The sequence below is a fragment of the Neltuma alba genome, unplaced genomic scaffold, assembly GCF_004799145.2.
Source record: "Neltuma alba isolate B1F8T4 unplaced genomic scaffold, ASM479914v2 tig00003671_pilon, whole genome shotgun sequence".
Taxonomy (NCBI): Eukaryota; Viridiplantae; Streptophyta; class Magnoliopsida; order Fabales; family Fabaceae; genus Neltuma; species Neltuma alba.
The window spans coordinates 26,928-51,041 of NW_021633379.1; the positions used below are offsets into that span (position 1 = coordinate 26,928).

Sequence of the window (24,114 nt, forward strand, 5' to 3'; positions counted from 1 at the left end):
TACGTACCAATTTGTCCTTTTCCTTTAGTTTGACACAAATAATAGTCAGATTAATACTTTAATTTCTCAAATTTATCTTTATTTTAATTTTAATTTTTTAAATTTTAAACCATTTAGACTTTTTAGAAGTAAGATAGTTCATATTTTTATTATGTTATAAGGATCAATATTTTAAATAAAGAGAAATTTGAGAGAATAAAATTAAAATGAGAACAAATTTTAAAAAATAAAAAATTATATTAACCCATTATAAAATATAATGATTCTTTTTTCTTTTTTATTTTTTTATTAAATATCAGATCGCTTTTCGTCGACCGTTTCATACTGCACAAGGACATGTGTCCTAGTCAAGCAATAATACGCCTGCCTAGTTTACAAGAGGAAGAGAAAATGTCTTGCAGGCCTTTTTGGCATTACGTACGGTAATGTCATCTTGCCAGAAGCCGCATTGCTTTTCATGGAAAATTTCATTACAGGACAATTTTTGTGATTTTATTTCAATTCAATTCAGCTCGAAAAGATTATGAAGTTTCATTGCAGTATTAGGACGAAAGTGAAATGATGTTTTGATGCTAAATGATCAAAATATCATTTATTGATACAGACTTTTGCAAATTTTATTATTGCTAATTGTTACCACTGCAAAAAATTTACTTATCACTTGTAATTTATTTTTGTAAATTTACATATATATTGAATAAAAATACGGAATTGATGAAAAAAGAAATATTGAATATCAAACCAATTCATCTGTTTAGAAAAAATCATAAACAGTTTAATATGTATCAGACCTGAGGCTTTTTGTTGATTCATAAGAGAACACGCCAAATTAATTAAAGATATCGAGAAAAAGTCACTTTGAATAAAATTTTCTGATAAATCTATTAAGAAATCCATTATACTTGCAAATTTTGTTATTCTTAATTATTAAAATGTATGTGCATTTGAAAACTTACATATGAATACATGTAAATTTGTGACAGAACATATGATACAGTAAATTGGGATTTGTAAATTTTATATGTATATTTGTTAAAAATTTAGTAAAAAATTATGTACCAACAAAATTAATTAAGCTAAAAGATAGAGAAGATAATTCAAAAAATTCCTTTGTTGAATTAATTAATTAATACGGCTTTAGTTTTTTTTCCTACCACTTTGATATTTAACGTCTCGTCAATGGGGTTTGGTCCTCAAGATCATGAATATAATGTAAATTTATATCAAGGTTTCTCTAACAAACTACCGATAGTCGTAGTATATTCAAGCTGATACACTGGGCAAGAGAAGCCAGACGTTCATGACATATAAATATTAACTCCTATCCTTAGCATATGTAGATAATTAATTTATGGATTTATAAAAATTAATTAAATTAGTGTACAAATATGTGTTGAGATTCTCCTAAACTACTATATTCAGTCATGTACATTGGAACTATTTCTTGATAGTAACTCCCTTGATATGTACAATTAATATGGATACTTTGAGACAGAAAATTATAAATTTAAGGAGGACAAAACAGGTTTAGGTCTTATATTTAAGATTAAATCTAATTCTAAGTAGCTTTTATATTAAATTCTGAGCGTAGTTATTCAAATCTCTATAAACTTGACACGTTACGCCAATATATATAGATACAGTCTAGTTGAAATGGAAGCTTTCACTTGGTATTCTTCTGGCGAAGGCCAAATTTACCGAGGATGAAGCTCAGCTATGCACGCGGGCTTCATTTATTGAGGGTTCAGCAGAGTTTCTTCCTCTTTCAGCTGATCTTGTCGCCTCTGATGGACTATAATCCGACGTGTTCATCTCTGGTAAGCTTCTGTTAATCATAAATGGAGGTTCCGACGGCATTAGTGCAACTGAGGCCATTGTTGGCCTGTCAGTTACATTTTCTTGAACAATGCAGATGCATCTCATTATTTCATTGATTGATGTGATGTTTAACATAGGATCTATTATATTTGAGTCTGTCCCTTCCCTCCAATTTTCCCATGCCTGCAGGAATTTCATCATCATCAAAAGTAAGTAATTTTAGTACGCAATTTTGCTATTTCATGATGTGTGTGTGTGTATGTGTGAGCCCAGCAGTGCATGTGTGTTAGATTTTGTACATTTTCTCCATCAAAGATGCTGTTGTTCTTCTTCCCACTTACAATCTCTAGTATTAGCACACTAAAACTAAAGACATCTGATTTAATTGAGAATTGGTCATGCATTACGTACTCTGAGTCATACACCCATTGCATGTCATCAATATCAGCAACTTTAATTACAAATGAGCTCTTCTTCTTATCTTATTGATGATCTCCAAGTTTCTTTCTTATTGATAACTTGTTTGACATCTAGCTACCATACTTAATAGGTTCTAACAATTCTATTAGCGTTATTTTGAGTTTGATCCACAACAAATAATTTTGTCATGCCAAAATGGGATATCTTGATATTCAACTTTTCATCTAAAAAAATATTACTTGTTTTGAGAATTCACATCTTCAATAGTTTTGTAAATGGTGCTCAACAGCAAACTTATGAAGTGAATCTCCTCTCGCAGCTTGATTCTGACATGACACGATATGCGGTTCGAATATCGTAGAAAGCATTCATCATAGCCTCCCATTGCCTCCTTCTGATTCGGACATGATTCTGGGACAAGAATTGAGGCACTCTTAAGGCAACTACGGCATTCGTCTGGTCTAACATTTCAAACTAAGGGTTTGAACGGGTCCAGCCGGGCAATTGGGTTGACTTGGCCCCAAAAAAAAAAAACTCGTCCCATTGCTTAAGGCAGGTAGAAGCTGAGAGTGGAGATTCACTTCGTAAATTTGCTGCAGCAAATGAATCTGCTGCAAACTTCCAAACTGTGTTTGGTGCAGCTCAGTGCACTCCTGATTTGTCTCAGCGAGATTGCTCAAACTGCTTGACGTTGGCTATTTCAGAAGTTCCAAGTTGTTGTTCGTCGAAGACAGGTGGTAGGATTATCAAACGCAGCTGCAATATTAGGGATGAGAATTATCGGTTCTGCAATCTCGTGGTGGCTGGGGATTCGCCATGACAAGCATCTCCTCCCAAAGGTAATTAATTAGTCTCCAACGAGATGCTTCCCTTAGTACGCTCTTGCTTTTCAATTTCCAGTAGTCTCATAGCAGTTACTAGTCATTTCATACTATAGACTTTTTGAATGCATTCAACACACCTTCAGTGATCAAACTTCTAACTAGATACTTAAGGAATCCTACTAAGTGCCAAATGTATTAGGCCTCGTGTTTTGATTCACTTTTTTTTGGTGTCTTCCATCTTAAAATAAACGCTATTACACACAATAAAAACAATTTCGGACGGTAAAATTGTAAAATGTGACGATTAATTAGTCATGTAAATTAAGCTTTGACCTCGTAGATTGAATATAGACAACTTATATTTTTATAATGTTATAGCAAGCACCGTAGTGTTACTGAAGCAGTAACAGAGAATGAAGGAAATGTGATAATTTTGAAGTAGCGTCTATAAATTTCTCCACTCCCATGAATAATTCAACTTTTAAATATCTCTATGACGAAGTGTATTTCCTTATATTATAAGTGTATTTCCTTATATTATAAATAATATATAAATTTTCTAAGTATCATAGGGGTTGCTGATTCACCAAATTAAAAGCTTCACCATCCTCAGAAGGTACTGCTATCTAAGCATTATGGTTTGATATGTTTTTTTCTACTATAGACATCAAAATAAGTTGAAAAAAAAAATATTTTATACAATTTAACATACACATAAATATGTTAACACTAGATTTAAACACGAGACCATTATGGTCTCATTATCCACGCATGGTGGGAGATATTACTAATTGAAACAACGTGCCACTGACATGAAAAAAAATTATTAAGAAGAAAAATTTAACATTAGTAACATTGTTTTTAAGGTTGTCTTGGATCAAAGAGCATATGTTCTTCAACACTATGAGCGTGCTTGCATTTTCAGGAAGCTTAAAGGGATGATATGAAAACTTAAGAACTCAACGTATAGTTCTATAATTAATAATGTCTATGACATTGCTGATTAATTATTAGTTATTAATATTATATTATCAATAATAAATCAATTTTTGATGTCGTATGTAGGAAGTGCGCATGCTGACTCACCAAAAGCGTCATCTTCCTTAGAAGGTACGAATTCCAACCCAAGTAATATGGTTTGGCACGTTTTTCACATCAAAATTGGAAAACTAAACATTGCCAATTCTTTTCTCCCGGACATAAAGATAATAATAGCCACTGGCTCATGCTTCTCAATAAAAGTCTTGATGGCTTAATTGTTATTTGATGACTATGGTCGTTGGATTAATTTGGATTCTACTTCTAACTTCATTCCATTTATATACCACTGTGATCTTTTTTATTTGTTATTTGTAGGAGTTTCTTATATACTAAGGAGAGTATTAAATAGATAAAATCTTTCACTTTTTCTCTTATTAAATAGGTAGTATTTTCTCTCTCACATATTTCCTCTCTCTTCATCTTTACAATTAATCAATATGGACAAAATTAAAAATAAAGCATTAAAAAAGATACAAGTGACAAATAATAAGAACCAAAGTGGTATGTTGGACCCTTCCATTTTCATTCAAGGGCAAAGCGTTATTGATAATATCATTATAGCTCAAGAAACTGTTCACTCCATGAGAAAAAAGCGAGGTAAAGAAGGGTGGATGGCCACAAAAATAGATCTCGAAAATGCTTTTGACAGATTAAGATGGGATTTCATTGAGGACACACTGCGGGATGTTGGTTTGCCTGATGCTATGGTTAAGCTAATTATGAATTGTATCACATCTCCTACCATGCAGGTCTTTTGGAATGGTAAACCTTCAACCCCTTTTGTTCCTATGAGGGGAATTAGATAAGGTGATTCTTTGTCACCCTATATCTTTGTGCTTTGCATGGAACGTCTTTCACAAGCTATCACAGCTGAAGTGAACAAAGGGTATGGAAAACTATCAAAATGGGGCGTAATGGCGTGCCTCTTTCACACTTATTCTTTATCGATGACTTAATCATTTTTGGTCACACCACATCTACTCAATTGGTTGTAATTAAACAAATTCTACAAGATTTTTGTGAGTCTTCTGGGCATAAGATTAGTCAATCCAAGACTAAAATATATTTCTCTAATAATGTTCATTAAAGCATCAGAAGGCATATTTGTACCAAACTAGGCTATAATCAAACCGAATCACTTGGCAAGTATCTAGGTGTACCTTTGATTACTGGGAGTTCTTTAAGCACTTATAGATATATTCTTGAAAGAGTTCATTCCAAGCTTGTTGGATGGAGAAGTCAATCCCTCTCTCTCGCTGGTCGCATCACTTTGGCCAAGTTCATTCTTTCTTCTGTTCTTTTCTATGCTTGCAAAGTACTTTGCTTCTTGCTTCTTGTTGCAACGAAATTGAAAAAATTATAAGGAAATTTATTCTATGGATGAGGATTAGATGGTATTTATGTCTTTGCATATTTTTATAGAAATGACAATTTTTAATCAAGATAAATTACCTAAATTTCAATTTGGTCGTATAAACTTAACAAATCTCTAATAAGATCATAGGATTTTTAAATATTGTGTCTTTTACCAAATTACTTTTCCTTTAGTTTTCTTTCTAAATTGCCTCTATTGGCAATCCGGCGCCACTGCCACCACCAATAATCGAAGTCCCGACAATCCGCCGATGTTGGAGTTTCGGTCACTAGAGCTCCTGCCATCATTAGTTCACTGAAACTTTGACCGCAAGTAGGGTAGCCTTTTTTTTTTGTCCCCCCCCCCCCCCCAAATACAAGAAAGGGCGAGGAGCAACGTTGAAAAATAAAAGTACAAGATTCTCAAATTCCAAATTGATCCTCATGATTCAGTTAGAGGTTTGTTGAATTTGATGGACCAATTAGCTTGGAATTTGAGCATTTTGGTTGGATTTAAATGTGGGATTTTTCATATTTTTATTTCCTTATTTTTTGAATTAAAGGATAGCACTAATGGTTTTTCCCCCCCTTTTTTATGAGAAGTATTACCTCTAGTCTTTAATATAAAATTTTGTTTGACTTTTATTTTAATCATAAATATAAAATTCCAATATACTTTATCTTTTATATTTATGTATTTTTTTCTTAAGGTACTTCTTCTAATAATAATAGTTCTAACCAATACACTTGATTAATAAAGATATTTTTAAAAAAATAATACTTATTTATTATAAATAATTAATTTAACTTACTTTTTTAATCTCTTTAAATTAGCACTAACAGTTTAAGATTGAAAAGTTCCCAAAAAACAACAAGAAGCTCTTAATTTAAGAAAAGTTGAAAATTACCCTGTGGCGACGTCATATTGACGGAACGAGGAGAAACTAGCAGTGCCAGTGCCGGTGCAGGTACTGAAATTGGTACATCCGCCGTAGCTTCATAGAATCTGTAACTTTCAAATCTGATATTGCAGCTCGGTTTAAAAACCCTGGCCTCGTACGCTACCATTACAACATTCTGGGATTTTCGGGATAGCCCCGTCCAAGCAATTACGACACTCCGAGTCATCCAAATCAGGCATGCACTGAACAACGCCGTATATCTTCCTCCCACTGGATCCTGCTTCAGTGTTCCCGGCGGCGAATTTCCGGCGAAAATCACCGGACGCTGCTTTCCCACTCAGACTTCCAAGTAAGCCATTCACAACTAGCTTATACTCATCCCAATTTTTTATATTTTCCCTCACGCTCCTATTGTAGATAGTGAAATCCAGAGTGGGGACGAGACCGAATATAAAATATCCTGAGTAGAACAATAGGCACTCGTCGTGTATTGAAATTGCGGTGCTGTAATTATAACAGGAATGCGTGGCGGTGGTGGAGTTTCTGATGCAGTTACGGCAGGTGGTCGGAGTAACGTCTGCTCGGCAGAGTCCGATTGCGTTGACTGTGTCTGGGGATCGACCGTAAGAGAGATTGTAGAAGCCGTAATGGACGTTAGGGCTTGAAGTGATTTTGGATAGTAGGATGTTGAGGTTGAACTGGTAGGTGCTGTTTGGCGCATAGGTTCCAAAGGAAGTGAAGCAGTAATCAGAGAAATGAGAATGGAGAAGAAGAAGAGCATGAAAGGAAATGGGTCTCACAGAATCAATAGCCATTGGGTGGTCTGTAACTTGGCTGAGGAGACTGTGTTAGTCAGCGTATGAAATGGAAGAGTCTCAACGGAAGGAGATATATAAAGCTCGTTTCGCTTTCAGTTTTCAAGACAGCTTTTCGTTTTAAAAAACTAAACAAAAAAATAAAAATAAAACATGTTCGAAAATGTATTTTTGGTTGTGTTAAAAATAAAAAAGTTAAAATTTATTTTTAAAAAAGAAAAAAAAGTCAGAACATCTTTTTTATATTTTGTTTTACGAAATTAGATAGGAGGGGAGAAGTTGCTCCCAAAAAAAAAAAAAGACAAGAGGGGAGAATAATATTATATTTTCAATCATAATCATGCTAATCAAAAGATATTATTTCACATTTCATTTTAACATTTTATAAAAGCATTATGATAATTATACTTAAAAAAGCATAAGCAAGTTTAAACTCTGAAAATTTGATCTAAACAAAAATGTAGTTAAAAAAAATCTATTTTATAATAATTGTCCGTCCAAATCAAATTTTAACATCCTAAATTTATTTATATATTAATGCATGTAAAATTATAATAATATTTTTATAAAATGTTACATCTGTACGAGTAAAATTTTAATTCAATAGTGTGAAAGAAAAAGGGGAGAGGATCCATTCTTTTTCCTTGCGTTTATTTTGGTTCAGAAAAAATTAGAGAAGAAGAATGCGAGGACGCTGAGAAGAAGAATATGAAAGTCCATCTTCATATGACTAATTCATCATTTTTTATGTTATTTCTATTTCTAAAAATCAGTACAAGAAAAAATTCTCTTCCTTTTTCTGGCTATCCATCTATATCAAGTAGCTTGGCTGAGTTCGGTTTTGTACTGTATATGCTTTAATTTCATCATCCATGATGAAGCTTGATCTCATTAGGCAGGCTTGTGAATTACTTCATTCCAGAGTCTTCAGTCAACGAAAGAAAATAATTCAAGAGATTATATTCTGGTGGGCTTTTTTCCACCAAGTGGGGCATGCACGTTACATTATTTTTCTACAAAGTGGGGCATGCACGTTACATTGAGGTGTCCATGCATGGACTCGTAGTGGGTATTATTGAGCCTTACTTTTGACAAACTAAATAATAAATTATGCTGCTAGCTCTCGCCAAGTGGCAACACAAAAAATAATGGATTTGTCAACAGAATTAGATCCATGCTCGAGTCTGACGTTGACATATTTGTATACGTGTATATATTGTTAACCTTGTAAAATTCATACTATTTCAGCACAATTTTTTAGTTAGTATGTTTTTTGGTGAATTAATACATATTTAGAAGTATTTATGATAGGAAAATATGTTTAGTTGATATTTAGGCAAAAGTTATGGATTTTTAGTTAATCGTGAATATTTTGCCCCTATTTTATCAATATTGGCTTTCATAAATTGTTTTGTTTTGTTAGGTAGTTGAAACTTGTTATTGGGTTTATTTATGGAGCCATTTGAAGCAGATATCATTGCTCAGGAAGTTGGAATTTTATTTAGGAAGCTATTACATAATGCAAAAATCAAGTAAAGAAGAAACTAAAATAATGATTTATTGGCCTTAGCCAACAAAAAGACAGAGAGTCATTGGCCATAGCCAAGAAAAGTCATTGGCCATAGCCAAGAAAAATCTTCGTTATTCTTGGCTATAGCTAACGAAGATTATTAAAGGGAAAATTTCAATCAAGGACCACAGTAAAAAAATTATTTCAAACAGCTCTCAAAACATTCTGAAATGTGACTGCAAGACCAAAAGAGTAAACTGAAATTAATTTAGGAAAGAAAAAGACGTTTTTACCCCCTCAAAACTCTATGACCTGAAGCACTTACCCCACTCTCCAGAAACATTTGATAGCTCTAGCTCTTCTCTCTCGCACTCTCTAAAAAATCTGCCATTACGTTGAGAGAGATCATTCGCCATTGTCATTGTTCCAGTAAGGAGAGCATTTGCCGTCACTACTATTCTAGCATGGAGGTCAGTGCTGTTTTGGTAATAAAAGCCTTTGCTGTCATCATAGTCTCTCGCTCTCTCTCTACGCGTGACCTCTTTCACTACCTTTCCATTCAAATTTTTTTGCATATAATATTGTAAATCTTTCTCCATTTCTTCTATTGTAGATTTTATGGGTTTGGTTTGGGCTGTCGTGAAGTTCTAAATTAGCGAGAAATTTTTAGACTACTCAGATTTGAGATAAAATTATACAATTGGTTGATTTTAGATTCACACCGCTAAGTGTTGAAAGTAAGCCATTCAGCTCTTATCATGGATTGTATTATGAATTTGCAAATTCCACTTCTCTAGAAAAATGGTGATTTTGTGTGGTGAAAACTCATATTTTTGTTGTGAATTCGCAAATTCTTGTTATAAACGTATACTATATTTAATTATTAAAAATTAATTGAAATTAATACTTGAATGATGTGCAACAACATATTATATATGGCAAGTGGTAGTGGAAACCAATTATTTTGCTTCTTCCATGTGGGAGGCGAATCTGTGAAGACCTTAGAAAGTAAAATGATAGATGAAGTACTACACTGAAATTGGCTGGCAACTATGCAAATGTAAAATAAATTAATCTACTTGCAAATGGATGTATTTATATTGTTAATGGGCATATCCATTTTGCAAATATCCTAATTCTACTTTTGAGCTGTCACTCCCAGAGTTATGAACTGTTTTGTGCAACTCTATGAATGAAATAAATCTATTTGCAAGTAGACATGTATACATTGTCAATGTGCATATCCGTCTTGCAAATGTTCTAACTTCACTTGTAAATTGTTGGTCTCAAATTTGAAAATTATTTTGTTTAACTTTATGAATAAAATAATTCCATTTGTAAATGGACGTATTTATGCTATTAATAGGTGTATCTATGTTGCATATGTCCTGATCCTAATTGGGAACCATCGCTTTCAGACCTGTGAATTGCTCTGTTCAACTTTATGAATGAAATAAATCCACTTATGAATAGACGTATTTATGTTGTTAATGGGCGTAATCGTGTCACAAATCTTCTAATTCCACTTGTGAACTATTGCTCCTAAATTGTCGTGTTCATGAATTAAATAAATTCACTTGCAAATAGACAGATTCCAATTGTTAAGGGGCGTATCCGTGTTGCAAATTGCCTAATTCCACTTGTAAATAATCCCTGCATAGACTTGTGAATTATCATGTTCATCTTCTTCAATTCAACTAATTCACTTGCAAATAGATATATTCTTGTTGTTAATAAACGTATCTTGTTTGCAAATTTTCTAATTTCAATTGTCAATATGACAGCCATATTTACAAAACATGAAATTGTTAAGCAATGTATCATTGTTGCCAATTCCCTAATTTCATTTGTCAATAGCACATCGCATACTTATAAACTAGTAGGGATAAGTAGAAGATTAGAATTAATTGACATAAAACATACTCATAATATATGTCCCTTAAAATTGAAATTGCACAAATTCTCTATACACAAATTTGAACACATTCTAAAGTAGGTTAAATTATATCTTGGATAGAAATATAACAATCGCTATGTCATTGCCTTTTTTGTTGTTGTGTCTTTATCTGTGGAAATAGTTTCACAACAGTACTTGACTTTGTATTTTTTTTGTAAGTAATGAGCCACCACAACAACTCAGACTTTAGTATGGTGTGTTGTTTCTATGGCAAAAGGATAAAACCCATTAGTACATTCGCACAGGTGTAATAATAAAAACTCAAAATAATCAATGAACTCATAAACATTTAATTCTACTGTCGCTAGTCATATATAATATGTTGCTGCACATCATTCAAGTATTAATTTCTATCAATTTTTAATAATTAAACACAGTATACATTTATAATAGAAATTTACGAATTCACAACAAAAATATGAGTTTTCATAATACAAAATCACTATTTTTCTGGAGAAGTGGAATTTGCAAATTCATAATACAATTCACGATAAGAATTGAATGGCTTACTCTCAATACTCAACGGTGTGAATCTGAAATCAACCCACTATATAATTTTATCTCAAATCTGAGCAGTAAAAAAATTTCTTGCTGATTTAGAACTTCATGACAGCCTAAACCAAACCCATATAGGGTCCATTTGGATCAGTGATAGGAAAAGTAGCTTATTGAAAAAGTAGCTTCTAAAGAAGTGAAATTGGATAAAAGCTAAATTGGATAAGCTGAATTGTGTTTGGATTAGAGTTCAGAAAAGCTAGATTGCAAAAATGAGATTGGTAAAAGGTTGTTTGGATTATGATTGAGTAAAAGTAAGTTTGGTTGTAAAATGACCAAAATATATGAGTTTTAATAAATAATGAAACATGATTAAAAAAATAATTTCACATAATACAATGAAATTAAAATAATTTAATATGAAGAAGTCATAAAAAATATTTTAAATATAAAGTGAAACATAAAAAAATAAAAGTATATTTTTAGGAGCATATTTAAAAATAAAAATATATTTTTAACTTATTCATTACTTTCAACTAATTTTAACTGATTTTTTATTATCTACAAATTAGTTATTTGAGGCTTATAATAAGAACCAAAAGAGGTAATAAATTTCTTAACTTTTTCTCTCTTCATATTTCAAAAGCCATAAGCCATAAGCTATAAGTCATAAGCTGTTAATTTTAGCTTATAGCTTATTGTAGCTTTTCAGACAAAAGTCCGATTACAGAAAAGCTGATCCAAACAGACCTAATTGTGTCAATCGAGCTTATAGAGCTTATAGAGTTTATAAGCTACTTATAAGCTCAAAATAAGTGATGCCAAACAGGCACATAATCTATAATAGAAGAAATGGAGAAAGATTTGCAATATTATATGCAGAAATTTTTGAATGGAAAGGCAGTGAAAGAGGTCATGTATGGGGGGAGAGAGAGACTATGAGGACAACGAAGGCTCTTATCACCAAAATAGCACTGACCTCCATACTAGAAACGATGAAGGCTCTCCTTACCCAAACTATGAAGACAAAAAATGATCTCTCTCAACGCAATAGCGGATTTTTTAGAGAGTGTGAGAGCACTACAAAAAGACATGCTTTTAATGACGGAATTTAGGATGGAATTTTTAAATTAGCAATAGAATTAGTGACGGATTAGTGACAGAAACGGATTAGTGACGGAATTTGTTCCGTCGCTAATTCCTTTATCACTAATTGATTAGCGATGGGCTAATTATGACGGAATTTTTCCGTCGCTAATTCTTGACAGAAATTTCCGTCACAAATTAGCGATGGAATAACCTTATTTTTGAAAACAAAATTAAAATGCCATGTGGCACCTCTACTAATCACCATGTCATCACCAGTGACCACCTCCACGTGTACTACCATCTCACCTCTGCTTGCCATTTGTGCTGCCAACTCACCGTTGCCTGCCACATCACATGTCACTTTTGAACTCCTTTGTGCGCTCGTACAGCTTTACCAGCTGAGCTGCAATGAACCTGTTGACTTATTATGTAAAATTAAATATATATAATATTATTTTACACAAACAATTATATATATTATTAAAACTAAAAACATACTATATGATAATTTTAATCATAACTACTTTAATGAAAAAATAATTTTTACTATTTTTTTATAATATTTTTTTTTTTAAAAAATATTTTTAATATAATTTTAGTTTCTAACGACACTAATTTTGAATTTTAAATCATAAATAATTTTTTATAAATATTTTTAAATTTATTTTTAATTAACATTAATAATATATACAATTTAATTATATATGTATTATATTACATTATATTATATTATCTATATGTGTTTTATATGTTTGAAGAAAATCATTTACAATTAGTCAAAAAATCTTGTTATTCAAAAATAACTACTATAATAAAATCTAATAAATTATTCTATATAAAAAATTAAATGATTTGAATAGATTAAGATAAACAATATTCTCCTACTTGTATATATATCCTATGTAATTTATTTTCTTAAAATTCTTTGTACACACCATTTTTTTTATTGAAGACCAAAATCAATCTATATCATGGGTATTAATTATATCGTGATTAAATTTTATTATTTAATGATTGAAATTCAAAATCCACTTCAATATTAGTTTGCGTTCATATAAAATTTATTTTTTGGTTTTGAATTTCTATCATATATTATATATTTCAATATATTGTACATATGATAAAATTATTTCTTTCTTATATCAGTTTGTATAAGAAAGTTATTAATTTCTTATTATATTTTTAAATTATTATTAATATTTGAGAGGAATTTATTTAAACAAAATATAAATAAGTTTTCTAAGAAATTGTCTTTCTATTTTCAGTATATACATAATTATGACATGAATGATAATGATATCCTCATTAACACCAACTCCACAAATATATCAATTTATTTTATAATTAAAATGTTTTTAAATCATTATATTCTTAATTGTTATTATATAAATTTTTGTCATATTATAATTTAAAATAATGAAATTTAAAATTAGTGACGGATTAGCAACGGAATTGTGACGGAATAGAATTAGCGACAAAAACTTCTGTAACAAACAATTTAGCAACAAAAATTTCTGACGGAAAAAATTCCATCACTAAATATTTATTGACTGATTTTTAACGGATTAGTGACAGAATTTAGCGATAGACAGAAATTTCATCGCTAATCCGTCACTAATATTAGCGATGGAAAAATTCTGTCCCTAATCTGTCAAAAAAAAAATAGCAACAGAATTTGTTTCTGTCTCAAATTCTGTCAGAAATTAGCGACGAAACTTGTTTCCATCACAAATTCCGTCACTAATCAACTGTTTTTTTGTAGCGGAGAGAAGAGTTGGAGCTATTGAATGTTTCTAGAGAGAGGGGGAAAAGCTTCAGGTCACAAAGTTTTGAGGGGTAAAAATGTCTTTTCTTTTACTAAATTAATTTCAGTTTGCTCCTTTGGTCCAACAGTGGCATTTCAGAATATTTTGGGGGCTGTTTGAAATGACTGTCTTACTGAGGTCTTTGATTGAAATTTTCCCTTTATTAAAATTCTGCATTTTAAAGACAACATGCATCCTGCGACTCCATATGTTGTGTAAATCAAAGGGAAGCGATATTTTCACTCATTCCAGACCTCTTAGTCATCCGTAGGAGCTACTATGCTAAGGTTTTAGGTGCTTAAAGGCCTTGAAGCGAGAGATCGAGCTATGGAAGAGATTTGGAGCTCCTTCTTCTTGGTTTTTTTTTTTTTTTTTTGCTATTTATTCCTTTCCTCTTTTGTAATATGCTATGGCTATAATTTTCTCATGTATTTTTGGCTACTGGCTGACTATGAGTAGGTAAACAATTTGCTGTAAGATTATTTTGAACCTTTGTATAGATTGACTCTTGATTGTTTATCTCTATTTTTGATTAGTGACACATATATGTTTATTTTACTTTTTGCTTAATGCTTCTTATTGATTGCACCGATGAGATTATTAGGTTCTCTTGATTGATGCTTAAGAGGGTTAGATAAATTCTGTTTTATTAATTACAACAAGAGATTGAGCAATTAATGAAATTAAACACTTGTTGACTTGAGAAAAATTTTATGATTACTTTTTAAATCATTAGCACATATTTTCATTAAAAAAAACCTATGAAACGAGATAAATTGAAGATTATGATATACAAGGGATGAATAGTACTAAGTCCTTTTTATTCCTTAATTTAAAGAATCAATTATCTTCTTCAATTTCTACTTTTATCCCTAAAACAATCTAAACCTTTGAATGCACACTTAAACCTTGAAGAGCTACTATCATGGTATGCATCATTTCAATACTCTAAACATTTCAATACTTTAAGGTTGATCTTGGGCCCCAAGCTCAAAACAAACCCAAAAGCCCAAAATCCATGTCCATTAAAATTTTTAGCAGAACATTTTTCATGATATTAAAAATTGAACAAAATGTAGGTTTTAAAAATGGATGAAAGATTCAGCTAAAAAAATGGATGAAAGATTCATTAATAATTTATTCAATTAATTTCTTTTGACAGTTTTGAGCATAATCAAATAATTGACATGCACTGTAATTAATTAATTAATATATATAATCCAAAAATATATCAACCGGAATACCATAAGAAAAACAATGTTAATATATCAATAAAGTTCATAAATTTATCGGGAAAAAAAATGTCTTGAAACATCGTTTAATGTGGAATCTACAACATCAAAGAGTCTCTTTCATCCGGCTTTTTATAATGACTGATTTTCTAAACCGATAGTTCTAATGGAAGGTTGAGAAATCATGACAATAAGGCGGAAGGCGTACAAAACTTAGCAGATGCTCTACATTCTCGTTGTAGTAAAAGCTTCCATTCTTTTGGCCGCCTATTATCTCAAGAATCAACACACTATAACTAAAAACATCTAATTTACTAAAAATTGTCCACATTTTATATATTCTGGTACCATATATCTACGGCAAATCATTGCCATTAATATAATATAATCATCAATATATCTCTTGACAACTATATTAAACCTTCTTTGGTTTGGCATACATAACATTTATGTATTCATGCTATAATTTGATACTCACCATGTTTCTACTATTCTATTTGTATTGACTTGAGTGTGATCTGAGACAAATAATTGTACCATGTCAAAATCAGATATTTTAATTAAGATTCATTTTTGCATCTAAGAGAATGTTACTTGCCTTAAGATCATGATGAATAATTCATTGTTGAGATTTCTCATGAAGATAAAAAAGACCCTGAGCAAGGCCTTCTATTATTTTGTAGTGAGTTTCCCAACCTAATTGTAAACGTCTGGTAGGACCTATGCATGTTAATTTGAAATAAGGGAAAATTATCCATAGCTCTTAGGTAAAAAAAATTAAATATAAGGAGGTTCCAAGAACAAATTCATATTTCCAAGACAAACTCAACAATTTATATTTACAAGTTAAAGTTGTATATTTACATGTCAAATTGCATCATGCACAAATCAAACTTATATAACTTGTTAAAAATTGAATTTCACATGAACTCTTTACATTTAATCTTTTTTATCTGGATTTATGGATAATCTTCCCTTGAAATAACGTAGTTTAAAGTGCAGTGAGCATAACAAATCACGAATTCAGTCATGTAAGAAAGCAAGGAAGTAATGAATTTCTCATTCAAGACTTTCCAAATAAAAAGTAATCAAGACTTTATGAGGAAGAAACTCATATATTAATAGCCGCTCATTTTGTTTCAACCAAAAACCAATGAGTCTATCTAAATTTCGATGCAGAAGTTGGACCATTAATAACGCCTCATTCTTGAACTCAATATAGCCTTTGGCCAGAATTCCCAGACAATCTTTTCACTGCAGTTAATGTCTTGTCCATTGGAGAGCCTAACTTGAAGTCAACCAGGGCGCATCACTATTTAATGTTAGACAATACACACACGAACGGACCCTTCAACATGAGTTTTATTTCTCTCTTCACCCCGTAAACTTGTCCAAATCCGCCTTCTCATTTCATTTGAGAAGTTATCAGTACGTAGCAGCTTTGATGGTCTCAAGTGCACATTATATTGATTCAGCAAGTTCGATTGCACTGTCAACTTTCAGATTCATCTAGAAAATAGAATTTAAGCTAGTTCCTTATATAAAATTTAAATGGGCTTATAATTGTTCATAATGTATCAAGATTAACTTTTGCATGAGAGAATAAATGAAATAGAGAAAAAAAAGAGAGGAAAGTGTGACTCAATTCTTTCTCTTCTTTCTACTCCTTCCCAAGTAGGATCCTAATGAATAATGGATTTGAATTCCCAGATGTCCAGCAGGAAAAATGGAAGGCACAAGCATAAGAGAAAAGGTGAATCCCATCTCCAGAAGCTTCATAGTGACAACAACTTGCTTTGACATAGAACGTCAAGTAGGTCTCAGTGTCTCACTTTCCTTATTTTTTTTCTATCTCTTTTCAAAAGCTGCAAGAAATTTAACCATGTTTTGATTCACATTTATATGGTTTGCGATAACAGAATATGTAAACTTACTTTGATTATGTCTTCTCCGGTTCATTCTCGCTCGTACAACGATCCAAACAATATAAAGCAGCACAATAGAGGCAAGAATTGGCACAACTATAGGGACAACCTGTTAGTAATGTCTTGGTCTTTCCTGAAAAGAAGTTTCCATGAAAACATCCCCAAGTACATTAAATCTTGAAGCCTAATATGACATGCTGGTATCTTTGAAAATTTGCATCCTTTCCTTCCTTTCCTTCCATATATGGAAAGGGAAGCCCCACCAGAAAGTTATCGTTTGAGGAGACGAAGATTACAGAGAAACAGAGAGTTCAAAGCCGACTCAAAGAAGCAGAACCCAAAGCTTCTCCTATCTCTATATTCTTGTAAGTTGTCCATAAAAAAAGAGAATAAATTTTCACAAATTTTCAAATTACATCACAATTTCTCCATCAAACTTCATCACCTAGTGATGGGACCAAATTTTCTTAGAATAGTTTGACTGGTACGTACCTCCAGAGGCTGACGCTGGAAGAAGGTTTTGGCGAGCCATCAGTTGCGGGATCATAAAAGGGGTAATGTGATACTGCCTCCCTGGCATTCTCAATATGAGAGAATAAGAGACAGAAGATTCATAGCGGCTGTTAAATGGGACGGAGAATCGGATTCCGCCGTCTCTGATATCGAACAATCTGAGTACCATAGTTTCCCACTGCCCCCTTCTGATTTGGACACAACTTTGGGAGAAGAGTTGAGGCATTCTTGAGGCAACTACGGCATTCGTCTTGCTCAACCCGGCCTCTGCAGAGCCCAACCGCATTAACCCGTCAGCATTTTAGCCATGAGAGATATTGACGAAGCCATAGTTGCTGACTTTTGCGTTCGAATTGAGGCGCGAAAGAAGCATATGAAGGTTAGTTTGATACTTGCTTCTATGTGTAGTGACTTTTCAAATCGAAACAGTGGCTATGTTGGAAATCGTTAGGGTCGAAGGCGGTGAGAAAGGGGAGATGAGAAAGGAGAGAAACGAGGGTAAAAGAAATGATAGAAATTGCCGTATAGAGAGATGACAGGTGGGAAAAAAGTGAGCTTTCATGACAACTTCAATGGGGAAATGTGTAGTTGCTTCTCTGTTGCAGAATTTTCCCGGAGACTTGACAGGGATCGTCACCATCATTCACTGAATAGTTTCTCGGCAGTGAAGTTTCTTTGAGCATAGGGTGTCGAAGTTTCTACCTTCTTAATCATGTTTGCAGTCGTCTTCTTGCTCCGGCTTTCTGCAGAACACTTGTGGCGCAACGAATATACTGTTAAATTCAATGTATATGGTAAAGAAATAAAAAAAAAAGAAATTAATACAAGATAAAAAAAAAAAAAAAACACCAGGTAAGAAACGAAGTTGAGATTGGGGGATATTATTAGAAAAGAATGAAATAGAGAAGCGTATATCAAATCAACAATAAAAAGTTAAATCCTTCAGCTGTCAATTGGATATAGAGGAACCGCAAAAAAATTTAGACTAAGATATATTTTTAGTCTTTTAATTTTATACAAGATTTCAATTTAGCCTTAAAAAATAGTAAAGGAAATTTTGGTGCTAATATTTTGTTTAGATGAGATGAACTAACCAGCTTATTTTAGCTAGTACTATAACATCGGAGAACTCAATAACCATCGATAGTTTGTATGAGCACTTCATTGACTTTGGCAGATTCAAATGGCCTTCCAACAAACAATAAATCTTTACTAAACGTTTTCTATAACTCTGAATTGCTGGATAAATGGGATGCAGATAGCTTGTGGAACGAGTAACAATTGCCAGGTCTGTTGAAAAATAATGCTTGAAACAGGTGAGATTCTATTAAGCATAAGCATTCATACAAAAAGCGACAATTTCTGCAAGTCAACTATCAACTAACCTTGAATAATCAGAATCACTACTGTTTTTACCTGCATTGTTCTCGTGATATGAAATTCTCTACTTATGATAGGGAACTTTTGAATTAAAATACATTGCATCCTTTCCTGTTTATGCAATTCAAAACACTCTATCGTTCTCATTGGAAAAAAAATTAAAGCACTTAAAGCACTCGGTTATATTGGCAGCAATTATGATTGAGAGTGTCACCTCTACAAGTCAAATTACCGAGGATGTATATCAGTTATTGAGGCCTCGTTTACTGACAATGATTTTGCAGATTTACTATATCTGTAATTCCCGGATTGTCTGCCTGATAAACTTGTGTCATCCATAAAAAATGCAGGTTTCATGGGTTCTTGAAGTGAGAAAGAGTGGCTGCTGAGCATAAGCACAAGGGAAGCCATGGCTGGTCTTTCTGCAGCTTTTTCTTGAACACACAGTAAACCAATGTGAAGGCATCTCATTATTTCATTTCTTGAACCATCTTTTAACGTGGGATCTATAATATTAGAGGCCATCCCTTTCCTCCAGCTTTTCCACGCCTGCGACAAATTGCTCAATTTTGGTAAGTATTAGTTCGAAACTTCTAAGTTTCATGCGGACCAATAATGATTAATTTCCTAAACTCTTGAGAATTTCAAAGCCAAGGAGGAATAAATAGTGAAAAGGATCAAAACATACCAAACTTGGTAGATGCTCTACATCCTCCATATTATGAACCCCATTCTTCTGGCCACTCACCATTTCTAGAATCAGTACACCAAAACTGAAGACATCAGACTTTGCTGAGAATCTTCCATGCCCTACATACTCTGGTGCCATATACCCACTACATGTCAAAGTGATCAAATACCATATGTTACACTTCTCTTGACCATCATATTCAAGTTTTTCTTCTGTTTGGTGTATGACATTTAGAAACTAATTAGATATGATATGTTTTGGTACTTACTAGGTCCCCACAACTCTATTTGTATTGGCTTGAGTTTGATCACTAATAAATAGTCTTGCCATACCAAAATCTGAAATATGAGGATTCATCCTTTCATCTAAAAGAATGTTACTTGCTTTAAGATCACGATGAATAATTTGTTGTTGAGATTCTTCATGAAGATAAAGAAGGCCTCGGGCAATTCCTTCTATAATTTTGTAGCGTGTTTCCCATCTCAATTGTGCACGTCTAATTGGATCTATATCTCAATTCAAGACATAATCATATAAAGTAGAGTCAGGGTATTTGCTTATTTATACTTGTGACAAAGGGTAATGAATTTCATTTTCCATGTAGAAATAGAATGTCTAACTTACCAAATATAAAGTGATCAAGACTTCTATTATGAAGAAGCTCATACACTAGAAGCCGTTCCTTTTTTTTCAAACAAAACCCGAGGAGTCTAACCAAATTTCGGTGTCGAAGCCTGACCATTACTTGTACTTCATTCTTAAATTCAATGTCCCCTTGCCCAGAATCCATAGACAACCTTTTTACTGCAATCTCTTTTCCGCTGGAGAGCTTGCCCTGAAAGTTGGACAACAAGTATCAAAATTTGACCTTGTAATTTTGTGATTGTTACATGTCTACCTTGTAAACTGGTCCAAATCCTCCTTGTCCAAGCTTGTTTTGATCGGAGAAGTTATTCGTAGCAACTTTGATGGTGTCAAATTCGAACCGTATTGACTCAGTGACGTCAATTGAATCAACAGCTTCAATATCACCTGGGCAAAATATGTTTATAAGCCATTACCTTAGATGGTGTTTAATCAAAGATGCAAGTTCTATAGAACAAACGCCTTGAAAAAGCCACAAGAAATTTAATAAAATTTGACTTCGCTCAACATTGTCAGGCTGTTAGCAATATATCAACGTGTACTCACTTGGAAATTTTCTTCCTTGGTCTCTCACTCTTACACAAATCCAAACACAGAGAAGCAACACAACAAATGTAGAAGTTGGCACAACAATGGCAATGACAGTTTGTGATTTCTTTCCTGGAAAATAAAAATCCCCGTTCATTAAGAGAAATAATGGAAAAAAATGTTGATTTTGGAGGCTTACTTATTTGCTAAAAACCACCCGTTCCTCCCTGCTGGAATGTGAAATCTCAACAAAGGGGGAGTTTTGGTGGCTTAACTGCTAATGAAAGTACCTTCTGAGGATGTTGTATCTGCGTATGGAGGAGGTGATGAAGATGTTATGTTGGTGTATGGAAGTGATGGAGGTGTAAGCAGAGTACGGGGAGGGGGAGATGGTAGCGGCGACGGAGCTGATAAGGGTACATCAGCTGTAATTGCATAGAAGCGGTAACTTTCATATCTAAAGTTACAAATGGGTGTAATAACCCTACCACCTGGCCTGTCATTACAGCAATCTGGAATTTTTGAGATGGCCCAAAGCAAGCAGGTATTGCATTCTGACTCGTTCAAATTAGGTGTGCACTGAACAACAGCATATATATTTTGAAGGTCAGGTCCTTCTTCATTTCCTGCAGCAAACTTTACACTGGAGTCACCAGATGCAGCACTGCTACTTAGCTTTCGCAGCAAACCAGAAAGGACTTGATTATACTGATTCCAACTTTTCGCAGAGTTTACGTTCCACATGTAGAATGCATCAGTAGGAGGCACCCGCATGCCTAATATGGAAGTGTTTGAGTAATATAACATGCACTCATCGTACATCCCAAAAGCTTGCTTGTGATTTGGACATAGGTGTGGCAGCAGGACTGATGAATTGTTGAGGCAGCTACGGCAAAAATCTGGCATAACATCTCCCCTGCATAACCCAACAGCATACATTGTATTTGGGTAAATACCATAAGAGAGATTGTAGAAGCCATAATCTATTTGTTTGTCAGAAGCGAGATTTGATAAAAGGTATTGAGGTTGGTCTGGTAGGTGCTATTTGCTGTGTTGCTGCTGTTGCTGCAATAATAATCTCGAAATTCTGGTTGGCTGCTGGCTCCATATAATAATTGAGCGATAAGTACACAAAGAAATTGAAGCAATGCTAAATAAGCTCCGGCCATTGAACTGTGTCCGAGTATTATAGCATTCAGGGAAGTTTTAAAGTCTAAAGCCTTCAGCTCTGTTTCGTACATTTCTTATTTCGTTTCGCTTTATGAGGTTTTTGTTGTAAAAGACTCATCCCCAGAGTTGACTTGACTTAATTATGGGTAAATTTCAAAGGTAGCTTTATCGTCTTTGAAATTTGTCACGCGTAAATGGTCTTTTCTGATGCCAAGATACAATTTTTCTATGACTCTGTCTTACTGCTGCGCTAATCATCAGCATCATAACACACTTTTTCCAAGTCATAAATGTTATAATTTATTCTTCAAATCGAAATAAAGAATATTAAAACGAGGACAAAAAGCACCTATTTCTTGGTTCAACAATCTATCAATGGGTATTATTGACTACGATAGATTGACTTATGTCATTCTCTGTCATCCCTAAATTGCAGGTTGTGAAAGTGAATATTGAAATATGCAGGCTGCAGGGAACCTTCCCCACGTAATGACGTCTATAAGACAACAATATTGGTGCACCGTCAATAAATTTCTTCAACGAAGGGAAGGCATTTTCATATAAATTCTTATAAGTCAAGATCTTTCAGGCTCTGAAAAATGAATTTATATAATATATATTAATAAGGAACATATACAAATACAAAAATGACATATATATATTTCACAGACATTTCTATTTTTTTAGATGTACAAATATAGGGTTGGTAGCACAATATTGCAAATAAGACGGATTGGTAAAATTGAAAGATGAGTTTCAACGTAAGTAAATGAATGGATGAAGGTTCATAGTTCATACTGTCTTTTTCTTAATATAAAATCTATTTAATTAATTTAGGTAAATTAAGTAAACAAGTTAAATTAGTTATTTTAAAAAAATGTTATTTCCTTAAAATACCTTCTTAAATCATCTGATTGAAACTACTTGCAAACTTTTTGTAACATGTGAGTAGTCACATGAAGCAAAAGAAGAAAAATAGCAAAAAGAAATGCCACTTTAAACCTAGACAAATGATTACAAAAGATTTTTATTTTTGGGGTAAATAGAAGTGACATAAACTTTTTTATAAATGTTACAATAGACACAAATAGTTAATTTGATATTGGATACATACAATTGCATTTTTTTTAATAGGTTATGAAATTGGTATAATTACATGTATATAAAAACTTTTAGGCTATAACATATAGACAGTCGTTTTTATTTCTAGGTGAACTACAATCCATTTTTTTATATTATTTTTATGTTTTCTCTTTTCCCGGACGATTTGCAGATTAAAAATATTCACGTATAGTGAATATGTGTCACATCCAAGGCTAAATTTATGGAGGATAAAGCTGAGTAATTGAGACCTCATATATATTGACTCTTGAACAGAGGTGCTTTCTCCTTCAACACTTGATCTTGTTGCCTATTACCTCCGGTCTAAATTATGAGAATTAGTTGACTAATTTGAAGAGATTAAGAAAAAAATTTAAATTAATTATTTGTAATAAATAGATATTGTCTTTCCTATAATATCCTTGCTAATCAAGTATATTTGTTAGAACTACCATTATCAGAAAGACTATATTGGGAAAAAATACATAAATATGAGAGATATTTAGGACCAAAATAAAAGTCAAACAAGATCTTATATTAAGAATCAAGTATATTCCTTCAAATGCGTCTCAGTTGAATTGCTGTATTCACTAAATACGAAGGTTTCGAAGCTAATGGGAGAGAGAAAAAGTGACTGCTCAGCATTACTACAATTGAGGCCATAGTTAGCAATATGCAATGTTCATAAATTTCAAAAGAGCAAAGACTTGCAAAGTCTAGAAGACCGAGGATATCTTCATGAATATATCATTGTTTTTTTCTTCCGCTTACACTCTAAATTAGCACCCGAAACTAGAAACATCTTATTTGGTTAGAATTATCCATACAATGCACATTTTGAAGTCATATATCTTTGTATGTCAATACGAACAAGTTTGATTAAAATATGTATATATTGAT

The 24,114-nt window shown here is 32.7% G+C and overlaps 2 protein-coding genes and 1 pseudogene across 3 annotated transcripts in view; all 3 read right to left on the reverse strand.

Annotated features, from left to right (window-relative positions):
- The window catches only part of LOC114742166 (uncharacterized), a 37,737-nt gene extending 19,739 nt beyond the window's left edge, over positions 1-17,998 (reverse strand). Inside the window, exons 1-2 of one of the 2 annotated variants that reach the window (XM_028930432.1) lie at positions 17,679-17,998; positions 17,196-17,319 (exon numbers count right to left, since the gene is read on the reverse strand). In XM_028930432.1, coding sequence (XP_028786265.1) covers positions 17,201-17,319; positions 17,679-17,985 — 426 coding nt within the window. In that variant the 5' untranslated portion in view covers positions 17,986-17,998 and the 3' untranslated portion in view covers positions 17,196-17,200. Of the gene's footprint in view, positions 1-16,673; positions 17,320-17,678 lie in introns of those variants that run through there. The other variant, XM_028930431.1, reaches the window with a different exon arrangement.
- LOC114742163 (cysteine-rich receptor-like protein kinase 29) lies at positions 6,496-7,173 on the reverse strand. The gene has a single exon (XM_028930424.1). The coding sequence runs from the start codon at positions 7,171-7,173 to the stop codon at positions 6,496-6,498; it is 678 nt and encodes a 225-aa protein (XP_028786257.1).
- Positions 17,999-18,958: 960 nt separating the features above from the next.
- LOC114742164 (cysteine-rich receptor-like protein kinase 29) lies at positions 18,959-22,335 on the reverse strand (annotated as a pseudogene).
- Between the last annotated feature and the right edge of the window lie 1,779 nt (positions 22,336-24,114).

Bases quoted from the DNA above. Each gene is read 5' to 3' on its own strand.
- LOC114742163 (XM_028930424.1), bottom strand. From the start codon at position 7,173: ATGGCTATTGATTCTGTGAGACCCATTTCCTTTCATGCTCTTCTTCTT.